This window comes from Equus caballus, chromosome 2 (genome assembly GCF_041296265.1).
Source record: "Equus caballus isolate H_3958 breed thoroughbred chromosome 2, TB-T2T, whole genome shotgun sequence".
Lineage (NCBI taxonomy): Eukaryota > Metazoa > Chordata > Mammalia > Perissodactyla > Equidae > Equus > Equus caballus.
In genome coordinates, this window is record NC_091685.1 from 13,980,285 (window position 1) to 13,998,245 (window position 17,961).

Consider the following 17,961-nt stretch of genomic DNA (forward strand, 5'->3'; position numbering starts at 1 on the left):
ACAATATGGAAATAATGCCTACTTCAAAGGAGTTTGAAGCCTTAGGGGGAGACAACAAGGAAATAGACAATTATAAAATAATGCAATAAATTCTGTAGGTGCAGAGCAGACTCATCTAACTCATTATGTGGGATTAAGGAAGGCATTCCCTGATAGGAGCATTACTGGGCATTCCCAGCTCAGGTGGGAACCATTATGTTAAGGTCAGATCTCACAGAGGTGGTAGGGTCCAGAAACGTCATCATTTTCTTAAGTGAAAATATTTAATCATATTTAAGTGAAAATATGCAGATGGCAGTCAGAGGGCTTGGTGATCGAAGCTGGCTGATGGGGAGGCTGTCAAAGCTATCATTGGCTTGGCCAAGGCTGGGGTTTACCAGCTCAGAATCTGGTACCCATGACTTCGCAGGGAGCCGTAACCAAGATGAAGAAACACACCTCTGGCCTTGGCCAGCGTTCTCTCCAGCTGACTGAAGAAAATGACTGTGGAAGCTCCCCACGGCTGAGGCCAGAATCCTTTTAACCCTGAAGTTCCCTCTTCCTTAGGAAGCCCCTTCATAAGAAAAGCATTTTCTACTTAGCCTAAAATGCCCCTCCTCTCAGGTCTCCTCTAGGACCACCTCAGCCAGTAGATGATAACAATGACTTGTTGAATGGACGAATCCAGAGAAGGTGTCATCTAAATATGTCACCCTAAAAGCCTATACTCACCTTTTGGGTATATTGGCAGGTGGGAAAACCTGGGTCGCTCTAGGCCTTAGAAAGTTCCCGTTTTATTAAAAATTTCTTTCCTTGCTGAGAAGTAAGCCCCACCTTCACTCTCTTCTGAGTACGTGCAACCTCAAAACTACAAGTCCCATAAGGCCGGCCGCGGGGAGTCACCATCTTGATGCACCTTAGCGCGCATGTCGGCGGGAGAGGGAGCATTTGGGGAGAAGAAACCCCGCCCCCCTGCAGCCCATTGGTTGGAGGAGCCGGCGGCGAGCTCAGCGGTTGGCCAGCGTGCCCGCCCGTCCGTCGCGTCGGCCGGGGTCAGAGTGCGCGGAGGTGAGTCGGTGTGTTGTGGACTCGTGGTGCTGGCTGCCGCTGTTGAGGCGGCCGGGAACGGGCGGTGGGGAGCGGGCGGAGCTGGCCCTGCCTCTGCCTGGCCGACGCCGCAGTCGGCGCGGGCCGCGCCCGCCGCCGTAAACTGCCCCGAGCGCCTGCTGAGGCCGAGGGAAACGTCGGGGCCTGCACCTGGAGGGAGCCTGCCGCGCTGGCCCCGAGGAGGGGGCGTTGCCATGGCGACAGCCTCTCCCGCCGCTGACGGGGGGCGGGGGCGGCCCTGGGAAGGAGGGCTGGTCTCCTGGCCCCCTGCCCCTCCTCTTACTCTCCCCTGGACTTGGATGGGTCCGAGTTGGGGGCAACACCCCGGGGTGGGTGATGGGGAGCGCCTCCCCAGATTGGGCCCTGGTTAATGCATGCGGGGTGAGGGTCGTGGCGCGCACAGTTTGTGCAGCCTGGGGTGGCCCATGTGCTCACCCTGGATGCGTGATCTACTGCGTAACGTTCTGGCGGAGAGGGACTGGGGCAGGGCTTTGCAAGACAGACCGGCTGAGGTGATTAAGGGTGCTGACTTCCTACCTGGGATTACTAGGGAAGAGGAAGAGAGGTTTGACCAGAGAGGATAGAAACTCAGCAAGGAGGTGGATAGAAAATCCCCTTTCCCCTCTCCCTAACACACACACCTACACACAAGGTTAGCCGTTTACCTGTTTGTAAATCTGTAGCGGTGATAGTAGTGACGAGGAAGGAGGAGTCAGGGGCCTGACTTGACTAGCTTTCTGTTTGCTTTTCCTTCAAATCTTCCAGCAACAGGTGTTTTCTTAAAACAAAACGGCATGAACTTGGATTGGGGCTTGACTGCGAATTCTTGCAAAATGTAACTGCTCCTTGCTGACTTGAAAGATGGTGAATGTGGCCCCTCATTGGGGCTTTGGATTTTGTCCGTAGGGCTGGATTTTGCAAACTGATAGTGCCTATCATTGCCTCTGCTCTAGGTCTCTGTCCACTTCCTATGGTATTAGCGCTTGTCAGACATTTTATCAGTCTCCCAACTGAAGGGCAAAAATCCACGAATTCCATTGGCTAAAGACTGTAACACTGTTTGAACTATAGTAGGTTGTGATTGGCCGAATGATTTTTGATTGTAGAGTTTCTACCAGAAATTGGCTTCATCAAATTCTGCTTTATTCTGACTTTATCATACACAGCATGCCTTGTTTTAGTGGGTTTGTGCCTGGAGCTTAAGTATATTATACCTGAATCCCCTACCATTTAAAAGCCAATTTATAAACAGGGATGTGGAGTGTGACTCCACTAATGTGTGTGTCTGTGATCTTGGTTAGAAACCCACTTGGCTGCCTTTCATCAGAGACGTGGGTGGGGGAAGGGAGCTGCCGGGAAGTGATTGATAAGGTTTCCTTTATGGATTCTGTGGTGCTTCACTGGAGCTCAGAGCACTTTGGCAACTTAAGCACTCCAAATTAAAAGCTCATTAACAATTCCTGCCCAAAGATCCTGTAAATAATCGGCTAGCTAGGTCACAGAGCTTGGCTGAGAGCTTTCCTTCCGACTTGAAATTTCCAAATAAAAGTGCTTTTATTCCCTTTCATTTTGAAAAGTGTTTTCTTTGTGGTGGGGTAAGTTGGTGTCGTTTTCCCAGGGGATCTGAGTAGAATAAAGTTTTAAATGTGTAGAGTGGTAGACAGGAATAGGTTGGTTCCAAACCTAGGCGTTTCTTTGTGCAAAGGGCATTGTTAGCTTACAAGGGCACCTCTGCAACTTCTAGTCCTTCGGAAGATCTGAATTAGGTGGTAAATATGACAGGTGTCCACTGGTGATTTGACTTGGCATTTGGTTACCTTGACTTTCTTAGAACTTGAGGCAGACCTGAAGTATCCTGCAAGTGTTTCCTGGTCTGTGTGGCCATTTGCAGTATGTCTTGTGAGTTTGTGGCAGCCAAGCCATCCCCCAAACCTGGCCTCAGTTCCTGAGTTCTGAATATTGTCAGTCCTACCAGTGTAGACTAGGATTCTGAGATTATTCAGAGAGCCGCCACTTCATGGTCATCTTTGTCAGTCCAAGCTCAGATACTGTAAATGTTTAGTGTTTCTAGGTGAGAAGCCTCCTTAAGAAGAAAAGTATGCTACTAGGGAACATAAAATTTATTATTCTAAAATATGTAGTACTCGTAACTTCTGAAAGCTCTGTAAGGGCACTGTCCTTCCACATAGATAGTTGTTATCCCAAAGTAGTTTGAGTTTAGGAGTTTGAATTATAGTGTGGTCCTTAAATTGTTTCAAACAGCAGCCCCCTTGGGGATTTGATCCTTTATATTGAAGTAGACTTGTTGCAGAGATGTGTATTTATCCACAGCATTGGGGCTTTCCAGCTCTCACAGAACCTTCAGCATCCCCAGCTGCCAGTCTTGGCATCTTCGAAGTAAGGAGAGGTGAGAATCCTTGTTGCATGGTCAAGTTTGGCTTGACTTCTTCCTTACGAGTATTTGGGCTTAGCAGGTGGGTGGTGGGGGCTGGTGGAGTTTGTATTGTTCTATACCTTTTTCTGATAAGACACTGTATGCTCAAAGACTACTGAAACTTACCCAAAGTCTGTAAGTGATGAGAGTTGGAGGTGGGGGATCCCGACTCTCAAGTTCTGTCGTGATTTCTTTGTGGGCATTGCATGAGCAGGTACTTTAGGTTAAGGAAGGTTGAATAGAGCCAGAATAATCCTTTATCCTGAGAAATAGACATCTTAAGACAATAGGAGGAACACAATCATTTGACTTTTGATAATGCATTTGACCAAGGCCTTTGGGATCTTGGCTTGTGGGTCACTGTTGGGTGGATGGTTAATCCCAGCCTATCTCCATTTTACAAGGATTGGGGCTGGCTAAAAAGGTGGACTCTGATGATTGATATCCAGGATCTTAGAGGCTGTTTGTTCAATAACTAGAAGGCAGGCACTTTACTAGGTCCTGGGATTGTGTGAACAAGATAGCCGCTGTCCCTGACACCAAAGAGTTTCCAGATTCATGGGAGAGACCAATAGAGTAAAGAAGCAGTTATGATACGCTCTGAGAGTGCTATACTAAGGTAAGTATAGGTGCTTTGGGAGTACTCAGAAGAGTCCCCAACCTAGACTGGTGGGTTGAGAGAAGGCTCTCAGAGGAAGTAACCTCCTCATCTAGAATTAGATGAAGACATGAGGGATCAAGTGTGAAGGTCAGAGCTTTGTTGAGTTTGAGAAACTGAAGTTCAGTGATTGAAACATAGAGTACTCAGTGGTCAGGGGGCGGGAGAGCATGGTGAGAAATGAAGCAAAAAAGGTAAGCAGAGGCCAGGGCTGTATAAGCTTTTAGGAGTAGATGGTGGGTGGAAAGAAAATTAGAGTATGTTGGCAAACTTTTTCTGTACAGGACCGGGTACTAAATATTTAGGCTTTGTGAGTTTCTGTCACAACTATTCAACTCTACTCAACTCTGCTGTTATAGCATGAAAGTAGCCATAGTATGAAAATGAATGAGCATGGTTATGTTCCAATAAAACTTTATAAAAATAGGTAATAGCTGGATTTGGCCTGTGGACCATAGTTTGCCAAGCCCTGGATCAGACTATCATAAGAGCAGTAAGAAGCCATTGAAAGGTTTTAAGCAATGGACTGATGCTAGATTTGTGTTTTAGAAAGTTTGCTCTGATTCCACTATTTAAGAATGGGTTGAATGGGGCCAATACTGGAGGCAGAGAACAGTAAGGAGGCTGTGGGAGTTACATGGGTAGTATTTTATATTTCTGCCTTTGAGGCAGTATTTTGACACTTAAAAATTGAGTATAACTGAATCTTTGCATATATGTGTATATTGATTCTCTTTACTAATTTCCTGGCCATCTGGAGCTTAAAAGATGTCTACCAAAAGTTGTTGGCAATCCCAGCTCCTATTTCATAGACTAGAAAAGATGTAGGAAGGGAAAGTTGGTGTAGGATGAATGAAAGGTTTCGGGAACTCTTTTCTGTTGAAAGAAGTGGGGAATAAATGGAGCCCTGGTAGGGTTCCTGGTCTTGGGGCTCAAAGCTTAATGTCAGTTGCTTTGAACTTCTTGAACTATCCACACATGGAGGAGAACCCATTTTCCTAAGCTTTCCAAGGAATTGTCCTCTCTATATATGCCCTACTCAGTCTTTCCTTTCCTTGCTTGTAGCAAACTGATGACCTTTTTCTGGTTTGGGGAATGTTTCCTAGTTCAGGTCTGATGGTATGTGTCAGGCGCAGGGACTAAAGAAAGTATTTGTTGAGTATCCGATGAATTGTCTTCCTCCTGCAAGCCCCAGTGTACGTGTATTGCTGAAGGGAAGCCTGTAGGTTTCTGATAACACTGTTTGTGTGACCTTGGGCAAGTGACTTCTCTGAGTTTATCTTTCCTGTCTGTAAAATGGAGATAATGGGACTTAATGAGGTTGGTCAAAGGATTTAATGAGATAATGTATGTAAAGCTCTATGCACAGTGTCTTTAACTTTTCTTACTAATAGTGTTTCACACTATTAATAATTTTTTAAAAAGCAGCCAGCAATTGAGTGAGTTGACCTTTGGCTTACTTAGTATGTTTTGGGTTCTTACAGTTGTCACTGTGGTCATATAATAGAAACATAGTCCCTGGCAGAGGCAGCCAGCAGACAGGAGGAAGTTACAAATAAAGCAAGGCATCCCTTTTCATAATGGACAATTTTCAGACAGGAGGAAGTTACAACTAAAGCAATGCACCCCTCTTCATAATGGACAATTTTCAAACAGCAAGAGTCCCATTCAGAATCCCAGAACTTTCTTCAGGGTGGACCTTAGCCCCAACCCCATCAGTGAAGCGATTTGAGTGAGCAGCTACCCGAAAGAAATTCACCGAAGTGTGACCAGTCGTTTCTCCCCGTCTGTCGGGGTCATTTATTAGTGTTGCCACCCCGTGGCCCTGTATCTTTGTAAAGTGCCTCTCAAATGTTTTTTATAACTTTTCGCCACTACTCTGGGAAGTGGGTCAGGTGGTCAGCATTATTGTTCTTGCTACCCCTGTGAGGAAACTGAGGCCCAGGAAGGTTAAGTGTGTTGCTGGAGGTCGTGCTGTGAGGTACTGTCAGAGCTAGTGCAGATTTACCTCCAGATGAAATTGTGTTAGTTTATTGCTGTGATTTCTCTTCCTTTGAGTGAGAGATGTGTAGTCATTGCAGAACTGCTCTCTGATGTATGCCTTGTCTAGGTCTGCTAGGCTTGGTTTGGGTCCCACTGTATCCACTTGGTCCTGTTGGGTTTTAATTGATGACTGCTAGGAACAGGCCTGTGGGGAAGCAGATTCCCTTTGGGTCATTGTTTTTAGCCCGTCCTCCTTTGGGGACATTCTTGGGGGAGCCTTGGGTTACAAGAGATTGCTTTGATATGTTCAAAATTGTGCCTTGTGCCCCACAGCTACAGGTAAAATCAAAAGGCGGATAATTTATGGGAGTGTCAGAGCTGGCCGCTGGCACCTCAGGAGGCCATTAGTATGCCTGTTCAGACCCTCTGTGTCCTTGCAATTGATTCTTCTTTGCATGAGCTTGATTTGGGAAGCTGTAGATCTGTGGGTAGTGATTGGATGTGACAGTCCAAACACTGGTCCCTAAATTAATCCTTTTAATAGTATTCTGGCACCAAGGCAATGCGTGCTCTTCTTTCTCTCTCTCTCTTCAACCAGGGAGGACAGAATGGGGTGGGCTAGGACGAGGAAGAGAGGAAGAAAGAAAAGAAGCTTTGCTTGGTACTCAGGCCCTGCTCTGTTCTAACCTGTTCTGATTCCAGAGCAATTGACATCATGACTGTGGGCATATTAATTCATTCAGCAAACATTTACTCCCACTTTCTTTGTGCCTAGCCCCGTGCTGGGTGCCAGGTATACAGAAATGAATAAAACGTGGTCCTTGCCCTTAAAGATCTATGTCTAGCTCAGTATTTCTCAGACTTTTTAAACTCTTGCCCTATTTCGATGAAAAAACTAATCTTATGCTTTTCTTTACTGCTACTTGAAAGTTTAAAATGCATTAGAGTCTGACAAAGAAGCAAGTCCAAGAAATTATTACGTCAAATATGCTTTTTTACACACTTGTGTGCGCACGCACACACACACCTCCTATCTTCCATCCTTCTCACCTAATTCCCTAAAAATTACTGGTAGGAAGAGAAACATAACTACGATCTTACAATATAGTGAGATAAAAGTTATGAAAGAGGAATAAACTGTGCCACTGGATCTCACTTAAGCAATTAACTTTATGATGGAGGGTCAGAGAAAGCTGCTAAAAGGAGGAATTTGAGCTGGATTTCGAAGAAACAGCAAGAATTTGCCTGGTAAGAATGGAAGTACATTCCAAAACGAGGAGTAGCATTTGCCAAGGCACAGATTCGTAAAAGGAAACATCACATTTGGGGACCTGAGCAAGGGCTGGATGTCACCCTGCCTCCTGCCGCTTTCTCTGCTCTGTGAGATGGGAAGATCTGCCCCTCTGGAATTGGGTTTGAGAAGAGGCTTTGACTTGGGTTGTAGTTGTTTTAATCCAAAGGACCCCTTCCTGTTTCTGCTTTTTGTACCCAGGGCTGCAATTAGTTTTTCTTGTTAAAGTATAAAAAATTTATTATGAAAACCAAATTTGGTTGATTTGGACAGACTTAATTATTGCTGGTGGTTGAGTTACTTTTAGTTAAAGTCCCACCTTACCTCAAAAGAAAACTGAAGTTGATATGTACCATTAGCCCCTGGCTGATGGGAGAATCATCAAGTGGAGAAATGTGGGCTCTCAAACACTGGAGCGGAGAACAGGACCCCGAAGAGCCGAGTGCCTCTGAGCCTTAGTCTTCTCATGTGGATTAAGTGAGATGAAATATGTAAATATGTAAATCACTAATACAGTGCCTGGTATATAGTAGATTTTCAGAAAATGGTCTTTCCTCTTTTCCATGTACTAATGATAGCTCCCTTTTATTGAGCACTTAGTATTGTGCAAAGTACTTGATATACGTTGTATAGTTGAATTGAACACCAAAGAGATAGGTATTGTTATAGCTATAAAATTACAAAGAATATGTGATGAAGTCAGGATTTGAAGCTTGACTTTTCTAATACCAGCGTTTTAAGAACTCGGCTGTATGACTCCTTGTTTCTATACCAGTTCCATCTTGGAAGCAGGGGTATAGGAGGTTCTGGGTACCTCTCCTCTGGGGTTAGATGCTGTCTACAAGTGTGGGAGGTGCTTAAAGGGATGAGAGTACCATACCCTGCCCTCCCTTCCTTTCTATCCTGTTTATCGTGTGTTAGGAAACAAGCCTTTGCCCCATCTTGTGTGACTCACACGAGACTTTCCCCCTGAAAACTGACTTGCAGGACTTTGCAAAGAGATGTTTCCCAGCTTGGGCCCTTTGGTGGAGTTTGCCAAAGTTCCTGGGTGTGGCTGATGGGTTAGCAAAAGGCAGGCAAATCACAGTCACTTCTTTTTGTGTGCTGCCTTGAGCTGTTGAGATAGGCTCATTGAAGGGGAGAGTGAGCCTGCTGTGGCCTGTGGTGTTGCTATCAGGATTTGGTGTTCCTGAAGGTCTTCAGTGACTTTAGCTCTACTGGTAGTTTCGGTTTAGCAGCTGCTTCTGATGTTGGACAAGCTCTCCCTAGCCCTGCCTTGGAGCAGAAGCAGCTGAAGCCTACAGGCCAAGGAAGTGATAGGTTGTAGAGAGGAGCTTTTTTGCTGAGGTGAACACCCAGCTTTAGAGTTCCTGCTTCCATTCCACTTTGGGGCTATCAGGAAGTTGCATAGAGGTTGCAGGGCATGTCAAGCTTTGTTTATCTCAACCTCTAGCCTTCAGCAGACTAGACCAAGCCCTCGGGCTCCTGGCCTCCACTGTGAGACTGCAGAGAAGCTTGAGGGTTGGGTGGTCAGGCTCCTCCTTGTGTTGCGCAGTGGCCTGGTCTGGGGTCAGGAGCCCTGGGTTCTGTTCTTACTCTTACTTGCTACATGGGCCTTGGGCAGTTCTTTTCTCTTCCTGGGGCTCATTTTCCCTGGCTGGTTGGACTGTGTCTCCTCTTAGGTTTTCTTTCACCTTTGACAGTGTGATTTTCAGAGGAAGTGGTCTGGCAGTAAGGATGCATTCGTGAGGCTGAAGATTATGACTTTTGAAGGCATGCAGTTTGTATTTTTCCCAGGCTATTTTTAGCTGCCTAGCACAGAGCCTGTGCCTGGGTGAGTTCCAGACAGGTATTAACCGCGTTCTCTGTTAATGCCTCTGTAACTCAGGTGCACTTGTGATACTATGGGTCAGATTGGGACAGGGACTTGCCTCAGGACTGGGCACTGGGGAAGCTGTAGCTGTCTCAATGCTTCTAGTCAGCTTGACTCAGAACCTGTCCCTGGTGCCTTGGAGTTTCTCTAGAATGTCCCGCTGCCTCCCAATCTGGCTTTAAATGGAATGGATTGAATCCAGAGATGGTAGAAACCCTTATCCTCTCCAGAGATTCCAAGTATATGTGGCTGGGGAGATGGGGTGGGAGTAGACCCTGTGTTTCATGATGGGCTTCTCTTCTTTCCCATCCCCCAGGCTCCCCTGGCCTGTGTATGTGGATATTAAAGGATGGCCCCCTCCCTTTGCCCTCCCTTCCCCCCTCCAGTAATGGAAGGCTATAAAATGTCTATTTACCCAAGACACCAGAATGACTCCTCTGTGGTTCCACTAATCTGGTGATTTGGTGCTTCTCTGGTCTCTCAGGTAAATACAGATTGAAGCTTTTTATAAAGGCATATTATTTCCCTCATTAAATGTGTGTTTTGGCACATGCGTTATTTACCTGACCGACAGTAATGGCTGCAGAGGAGCCATTGGTGTCTGTTGTGTAAATAGTCTGCACAGAAACCATCCTCCAGGGGCTTTGGCCCAGGCCTGTTTCTCCAAATCGGGCTGGCCCTGTGGCAGTCCCTGTTTACCCCTCCCTTGTCCCCACTGGGGGGCTGGTTCCTTCATTTTGAGGAGAGAATCATTCATTTTCCTCCTTGCCATAGGTTACTTATTACCTTTAATTTGCTAGGAGAAGGAAAAGGGTGTCTGAGAATAAGTGTGTATAAATCTTGGTCTCTGATGAAAGAGAGCGTGCAGAAATACACAGAATCATAGACTGTTTCTTTTGAGTTCTGCCCCTCAACTAGATACTCAAAGTCCCAGCTGATAATATAAGTTATATACTTATATTCTGCAAACTTGTGACTAAAGTATGAAGACATTAATAGAAAAGGGAAATCCCTAAGGTGCTAGAGGGGACGAGGGCGGTAGGATGCCTCTGCAGGGAGTGCAGGGGTGTTTCCTGAGAAGTCTCCTATGGTGGCAGGAGTGCCCACTGAGGGGGCATGAGTGGGGGTGCTTATGATGGAAACTCCATGCTATGAGGGCTGGCTTTTGCCAGCCTCCCTGCCTCCCTTCGGTGTGCGGTATGAGGAGATTGCTCTCTCACGTGCTATCTATTCTCTGTTTCTCTTTAAAATCCACGTTGCATATGGATTTTTAAAAAGTTTGAAATAGCCCAAACTGACATAAAAGTTGGAGGTACAGTACAAAGAACTTCTTTCTGGAACCACTTGAGAGTTAAGTTGCCAACTTAACGCTCCATCACCCTGAATACTTTGCACGTGTTTTCTACATGCAAGGACATTTTCCTACCTAACCACAATACAACCATCAAAACCAGGAAATTCACATTGATATGTTATCTCCATCTAAGCCTCAAACCCCATTCAAGTTTTCCAGTTGTCCCAGTATTGTTCTTTGTAGCAAAATGATCCAGTTCAGAATCATGTGTTGCATTTAGTTATCAAGTCTCTTTAATCTCTTTTAGACTTTCCTCAGTAAATGTTTCGTGATGTTCATGACCTTGATACTTTTGAAGATCACAGGCTGGTTATTGTATAGACTCTCCCTCATTAGGGTTTGTCTGATATTTTCTCATGATTAGTTTCAGGGTGTACATCTTCAACAGGAATATCACAGAAATGATGCATTGTTCTCATTGCATCCTATCATGTGGTGCACGATTTTGATTTATCCCGTTATTGGTGATGTTCATTTTGATCACTTGTTAAGGTGTTATCTGCCAGCCTTCTGCATTGTGAACTGACTCCCTGTTATAATTCATAAGCATTCTGTGGAGAGATACTTTGAAACTATGTGACTATCCCTTATCAAACTTTAATTTTATTTATTTATTTGTATCTTTATGGACTCATGGTTTCCTTTTTTTATTCAGTACATTATAATCCATTAATATCATTATTTATTTGGCAGAGCGAGCCTCTTCAAGCTGGCTTCTGCATCCTTTTGATATCTTCCCATCATTCTTTGAGTATTTCCTTGTTTTCTGGAACGAAAAGATACTCTAGGCTCATCTTGTACTTACCCTGCGACAGCCCTGGAATCAGCCATTTCTCCAAAGAGCTGTAGTTCTTTCAGTGGAGAATGTTATTTAGAAGGCAACTGGGTGCTAGATGTGCTCCTTGTTATTGGAGCATTGCTGCTCCCTGACCCTTCAGTAGACAGAGCTAGAATATATGCATGTGTGTATATATATCTGCATATACGTATATCATGCTCATATTTACAATGCATCGTACTCACGTTTACATCCAGCTTTATTTTTATATATTATATATATCAGAAACCATGGGTTCACACTGTTAACTTCCAATTCCAATCCAACACCACAGATTTTTTCTCTTTCCATATTTTAATTCCATCCTCTGTGAGAAACCTGGTTCGCATTACCCTTAATATATGCTCTTTTTTGATCAGTCCCTCTGTGTGTAACTAATCTCTCATTGTTGCCACTGCCCTTTCCCTCTCTTGGGTGCCTGTTTTACCCTGCCCATGACTCCCCACGTCACACTCTGCCCCAACACATGTGGATGCCCTCTGCAACCCCATTTGGGCTCTGACTTGCTACATCACACCTTCCTGTCTCTGTATGGATGCCCTCCTCATCCTGCTTGGACTCTGATACTCCCCCCGAAATGCTTCTGGCTTCCCCCACTCCAACTGGTGTAGACACCTATCTTTCTCTGCCTTGATGGCTCTAAAGCCACTAGACTGGATTTTTCAGGAAGGGAAGAGGAAGAGCCGCTCTCTGTTTCTTGACTTGAGTTAAACTCAGTTGTTAGAGGTAAGAGAAGTATGGAATGCATTGACTACTGACATGTGGAGGCCTGGTCTCCTAATGTCTGTTTGCAAGACTTCCTACAGGAGAATCTTCTTGTTTGGTTGAAATCAGGTGAGAAAGCAAGGCCTGCAGGTAAGAAGACCTCAGGCCATCAATGTATTTGTCCATGGGAGGGGATAGGATATATATAGTTTGCTATATGGGAGGTGCAGAACATTCTAGGGATGCAGGAGACATTGATGTACTCTTTGAGGTTGTCTTATGTATTAGTTGGATTTATAGGCCCAAAGGATCGGGATCCAGGCTTGGCCAGGTGGGCATAGCCCAATAGGATAGCAGTAGTAATAATAGCTAATATTTCTTGAGCCCTTATATGCCAGACACTGCTCTTACAGCTTTACGTGTGTTCTCTCATTTCATTCTCATTTAAGGAGTAGGCACTATTATTATTGTCATTTTACAGATGAGGAATTAAAGAACAGAGCTTGCCCAGGGTGCCATGGCAAATAATTGGCAAAGCCAGGATTCAAACCTGGAAGCCCTCTTTAATCACAGTGCTTAATTGCCTGTAGTATTGGGCAGACGATGTCTGATTGACTCTATATACACTTTATACACTGTTTATACATGTTGGAGAGCAGTAAGACTTTCAAAAATCCTTATGCACTGCCTAACTCCAAGGCATTACAGAGGAGTTCTAAGGCCCTGAGGGACTTTGGGTCCAAACTAGAATGCGTAATCTGGGCAGACGGGGGTCTCCCATCTCAGCGAGTCTTCAGTGCAGTTCAGGAGTGGGTGATGTGAAGAGTTATTTTGGATTCCACTTTTCAAAGGGATATTGGCCCATTAACCTTTCCAAGGGATTCCATAATGAAACTCAAGCCAGCCTTTGTCTATCCTGGGCTGAGGAATTTTGGCTGCATCTTTGGAGAGGCTGTAAAACTATGGTAAAAACAAGCACTGTGCTTGTGCAGGGTCCATGAAGAACTTAAAATAGTTGTTGGTCTTAGCGCTACTGAATCCCCAGGGAATCTCACTATAAGGATGGGGAAATTGAGGACCCACACTTGCATATATCCTAATAAATACTCAGGCTAGTTACTATAGCTTGTACAGTGAGTCGGGAGAGCTGAGACAGGAAGTGATAGTTGGCATTGCCTGTGTCCGCTCAGGTGGTAGTGGCTTCATTGCCTCACACACACTGAGTGTGCTCTGGACTTCCCAGGCTGCAATCTCCTCCACCCAACGTGAGGGAGCTGGTGTCCATTTGCAGCCTTTCAGAGGCAAGCTTTTGGCTCTGTTGAAATGGGGCTTCAGCAGGCATAAACTGTGGCCATTTCTGTATTGAGCAGTGAGATTTTCGTGTTTGACTTTGAGGAATAAACTTGAGGGAATTTGAGTGTTGGGTATAAAAGGGGGAAAAACACAGAATTTCTGTTTTGTTCCTGCCTTTTTTTTTTTAGGAAGCTTGAGTTATTTGGGAGTAAAACTTAGGCTTTGATTTTTATATTTACTTAGCCCTCTAAGAAGCAGGCATTCTGCAAATTTAAAAGGAAACTTGAAAAGTGATTTGGATTGGGGTTTTTTTTGCACATGTTCACTCAGAAAACTTTACTAGACTTTTAGCAATGCTCCCATTACTGCCACATCTGGGTTTTCTCTTTTTCTTCCCTATTTAAAAAAGTCCCGCAGTCATTCAGGGCCTCTAGTAGAGTGAGTCTAAAGGCGGCAAATGGGAAGGCCTGAGGCTGTTGCCAGCTGTGGTCTGCAGGCCTCATTCATTCCCCCAGGGTGCCACTTATTGGTGTGGGGGCTGGGGAATCACCAGAATATCGTGGCTCCATTCGCTTTCACATTGGGAGAAGGGAGAAGGGAGAAGGGTATGTGGAGATGTCAAGATACTGACAGGGAAGCCAGGGGCAAATGGCTCATCTCAGAGCTGAGGAGAGCATCTTGGGCATTTTCTGCTGTTTGTCTGAGTCTACTTAAGTCTACTTAGCTCCCAGAACTGTTTGTGCAACTGGGTCACCTCATGTTACTTTGGGAACCTCAGCTTTAATGTTAACTATTGCCACCTGAGAAGTGACCGCAGTGTTTTTCTCTTTTCTCTTTTGAACTTTAGAGCTCCATTTAAAGATGAAGGCCAGTGTTGCATGTTGTTTTGAGAATGATTTGGGAGACTCAGAGCTGTCATGATGGTGCAGGAGCCAGTATTAGGGTCTTGAACTCTTCAGTAATGAATACTATGATTCAGGAAAGGGGCCCAGAAACACTGGGGAGCGGTTCATGTTGTGTGAATATTCCCGAAGACTAGATGGAACAGGGCCACAGTGGGAGGGGAGTAACCCAGGCTCTCTGTTCTTTTTTTTTTTTTTTTTTTTTTTAACTTTCCTCCCCTAAGTTTTAGATGCTTCTGGATGTTCAATGCTAGCACCTTTACAGACTGGAGCAGCTCGATTTTCTTCATATTTACTTTCAAGAGCAAGAAAAGTGCTGGGCTCCCACTTATTTTCTCCCTGTGGTGTTCCGGAGTTCTGCTCCATATCCACCAGAAAGCTGGCGGCCCACGGCTTTGGCGCATCCATGGCGGCAATGGTGTCCTTCCCTCCCCAGAGGTATCACTACTTTTTAGTGCTGGACTTTGAGGCCACGTGCGACAAGCCACAGATTCATCCTCAGGTAACTGTTGCATCATTGCTTCAGAAAAGGTGGGGTGGGCAAGGAGGGAGGGAGGATAAGAGTCTTGCTTCCTGGGACCCAGAGGCACTTTTCCATGTCTTTCTGGCTTTTAGTTACTTATCTGGAGTTCCTGCCTAGGAAGCAGGACTTGGTTCAGGCATGCTAGGGTAAGGTAGACCTGAGAAGTCTCTGGAGAGAACTGGGCACGTTGTTCCTCTCTGGTCTCAGCTTTTGGGAATCAAAATATTTCCTTCTGTCCCATTCTTCCTCTCTCCTATCCCTTCCTTCCTTCCTTCTCCTTCTCCTGCTGCATGTTCTTTTAAGGAATACTGTGGTAGTCAGCCTCCATGATGGCGCCAGTGCTCCTTGCCTCCTGATATTTACACCCTTGGTCACTTCCCTCCCACACTGAATCAGAGCTAGCCCTGTGTAACTAATAGAATATAGTGGAAGAGACATTGTGTGACTTTTGAGGCTAAGTCATAAAAAGCAGTGCAGTCTGCATTGCTCTTTTGGATCACTTGTTCTGGATGAAGCCAGCCGCCATGCTATGAGGACACTCAAGCAGCCCCGTGGAGAGGCACGTGTATACAGGAACTGAGGCTCTTAGCGAAAAGCCACTACCAGACTTGCCAGTCATGTTTCTTGGCACTATCTTGGAAGTGAATCCACCAAGCCCAGTCAAGCCTTCAGATAACTAGAGCCTCAATAGACATCTGACTTCTACCTCAGGAGAGACCCTGAGCCAAACTGGCTGCTGAGCCACTCCTGATTTCCTGGCTCACAGACACTGTGAGAGATACTAAATGATTATTGATGTTTTAAGTTGCTAAGTTTTGGGATGATTTGTAATGCAGCATTAGATAACCTGAGCAAGTACCATTGTTGGTCTATTGGAAAGGAAAATTTCTGGGCTTGTTTTTTTCTTAGTCACCAACTGCATTCAGAGACCTTTTACCTTTTAAAGTAGTGCTACTAGGAAGCTTGGATTAGTGGCTGAGAGGCACCTGTGCTAGGTGATATTGGCATGCCTGGTATTTGCTTTAGGGGAATGATTGGGGACTGATGTGGCAGTGCATTGTAGTGTGGGGGCATTGAGTATGCCTGGCTCTAGGACTGTAACTTCCCTGTGGGGCCGGGTTATCAGGTGTGTAATTTTGGGATGCATAGACTTATTTTTCTGGGAGCAGCTTTCAGTAGTAAAGAGGAGGGGGAAAAGAGGACTGTAGCATCAGGTACTGGGGAGACCGGGAGTGGGGTCCATTCAGAGGTCAACTGGGTTCATTTCTCATGGTTTTTATCCAGAAGGGGGGGACTATCTTTAGAATAGTAGATTATTTTCCATAAAGCAGATAATACAACCCTTTTATCTTCCCCTTTCTCCTCTCCTATTTGCCCTTAAAGTAGTGGTCTGCCTTTGGGACGTTGGAATCAGGCTTACTGAGGCTTGGGAAGCCAGGAGCAGGATGAGGAGAATGTCTGAAGGAATGAGCTTTGGATGAAAGGGACTATGGCTTGGGAGCTACCTGAGCCACACGTACTTTCTCAGCCCCTTTCTCCTGCCTGTACTGTAGAGTCTTCTTCTCTGCGTCTCACAACTGCTAGAGATTCTGGGGTGCGTGTGCTTGGGTGGTGGGTGGGAATTTTGGCTATCTAGATTCTCTCTGGTTGGAAATCAGGGATCCATATCCTGATATGCCGTATTATTTTCCTTCCTGATATAGATTTCAATCACTGAGTAAGCCCTATTGGGACCTGTTTAAAATCCAACACATCGCTGTTGCATATGATTCATTCCTCTTCTATACCCTCATGATTGCTTGGCACCTTCTTTATGTCATTTCCTGCTTTCTGCTTCCTGGCACATGCCTATGTATGTGTCTGAACTTTTCAGTTAGATTATAAGCTCAGGTAATTATGCGGGTCTGTTCTCTTGTCCTACAGAGGGTCCTGTCAATGTTGGTGAAGGTGAAGCCTGATTCATGTCTCAATTTGGTCTGCCAATTTCACCTTGCATCTCTCTTTCAAGGGCATTGTTCTTTTTATTTTTTGTTCTTTTTGTTTATTTATTGCAATGCTGAAGACATAATGCAGTACAGATTTAAATCACTTGTATCCAGCCTCCTTCCCAGGCTTAGGCACCAAGGCCTTCTAGACCTAGGCTGAGGTAGGGCTTCATGCTGTTTACCAGGATGTGGGCCTGATTAAAGATTATCTCCAGAATCAATGAACCCTGCTGATGTGATTCCAAGGGCACTTAAGGAATTGGCTGCCCTGGTTCATTATTAGCAAAGCATTAGCTGCTGCTTTAGAGAACTCAGGAAGAAGCATTTGCTGTCTTGCTTATCTTTAAAAGGGGAATACGAATGATCTTGGAAATTATAGACCTGTTAGTTTACTGTGATTCCAGAGAAGATACTTGACCTGATCGTCAGATAATCAATCAGCAAACAGCTAGAAGAGCATAGGGTACTGAGTAATAACTTACATGGGTTTGTGAAGAAGAGCAAATCCTGTCAGATCAATCTAACTTCTTGCTGTGACATAGTGATGGATTTGAGTGGATCTAGGGCAAGTGATAAATGTAATGCATCTCTACTTCATTAAGCCTCTACAATGCTGTGATCAACAGGTAGGAAGGTGAGTTTGAGGCAAGACAGCTCTGTTGGACTACCCATTGGACCACTCTCAGGGAAGGGATGGGCAGCTCAGGAGTGACTTAAGACTTATGGTTAGTGGCAACTTAAAGCCTCTCTCTCTCTCTTTTTAAAAACACCTTCCCTAAAGTTTGTAGGTAGGAGGATCTTGATAGGATTCAGAGAAAATTTGGAAGATGGATTGGAGAAGTTGTCAGTCCTAGATAAGACAGTGTCCTTCCTCTGAGGTCATCATAGGTCAGGTTCTCATTAGAGCCTTTGTGCTATTTAGGTCTTCTGGTCAACAAGGGCAGTGGAGAAATTGGAAAAGCTCAGGATAAGAGGAACAAAAATCACTGGAGGCACAAAAATAGGACTTAGAAAGAAAGAAAAGACGTCGAATATG

At 45.1% G+C, this 17,961-nt stretch overlaps 1 protein-coding gene across 46 annotated transcripts in view; it reads left to right on the forward strand.

Annotated features, from left to right (window-relative positions):
• Positions 1 to 963: 963 nt before the first annotated feature.
• ERI3 (ERI1 exoribonuclease family member 3) overlaps positions 964 to 17,961 on the forward strand; it is a 127,106-nt gene continuing 110,108 nt past the window's right edge. For 8 of the 46 annotated variants that reach the window (XR_011431426.1, XR_011431425.1, XR_011431427.1 and 5 more), the window contains exons 1-3: positions 1,046 to 1,415; positions 3,418 to 3,493; positions 14,642 to 14,919. Coding sequence is in view for 23 of the 46 variants with exons in the window: in XM_005607113.4 (XP_005607170.1) it covers positions 1,281 to 1,415; positions 3,418 to 3,493; positions 14,642 to 14,919 (489 nt within the window). In the remaining 23 variants the exon portion in view is untranslated. Of the gene's footprint in view, positions 1,599 to 3,348; positions 3,494 to 14,641; positions 14,920 to 17,961 lie in introns of those variants that run through there. The other 38 variants (XR_011431459.1, XR_011431455.1, XR_011431468.1 and 35 more) reach the window with 16 other exon arrangements.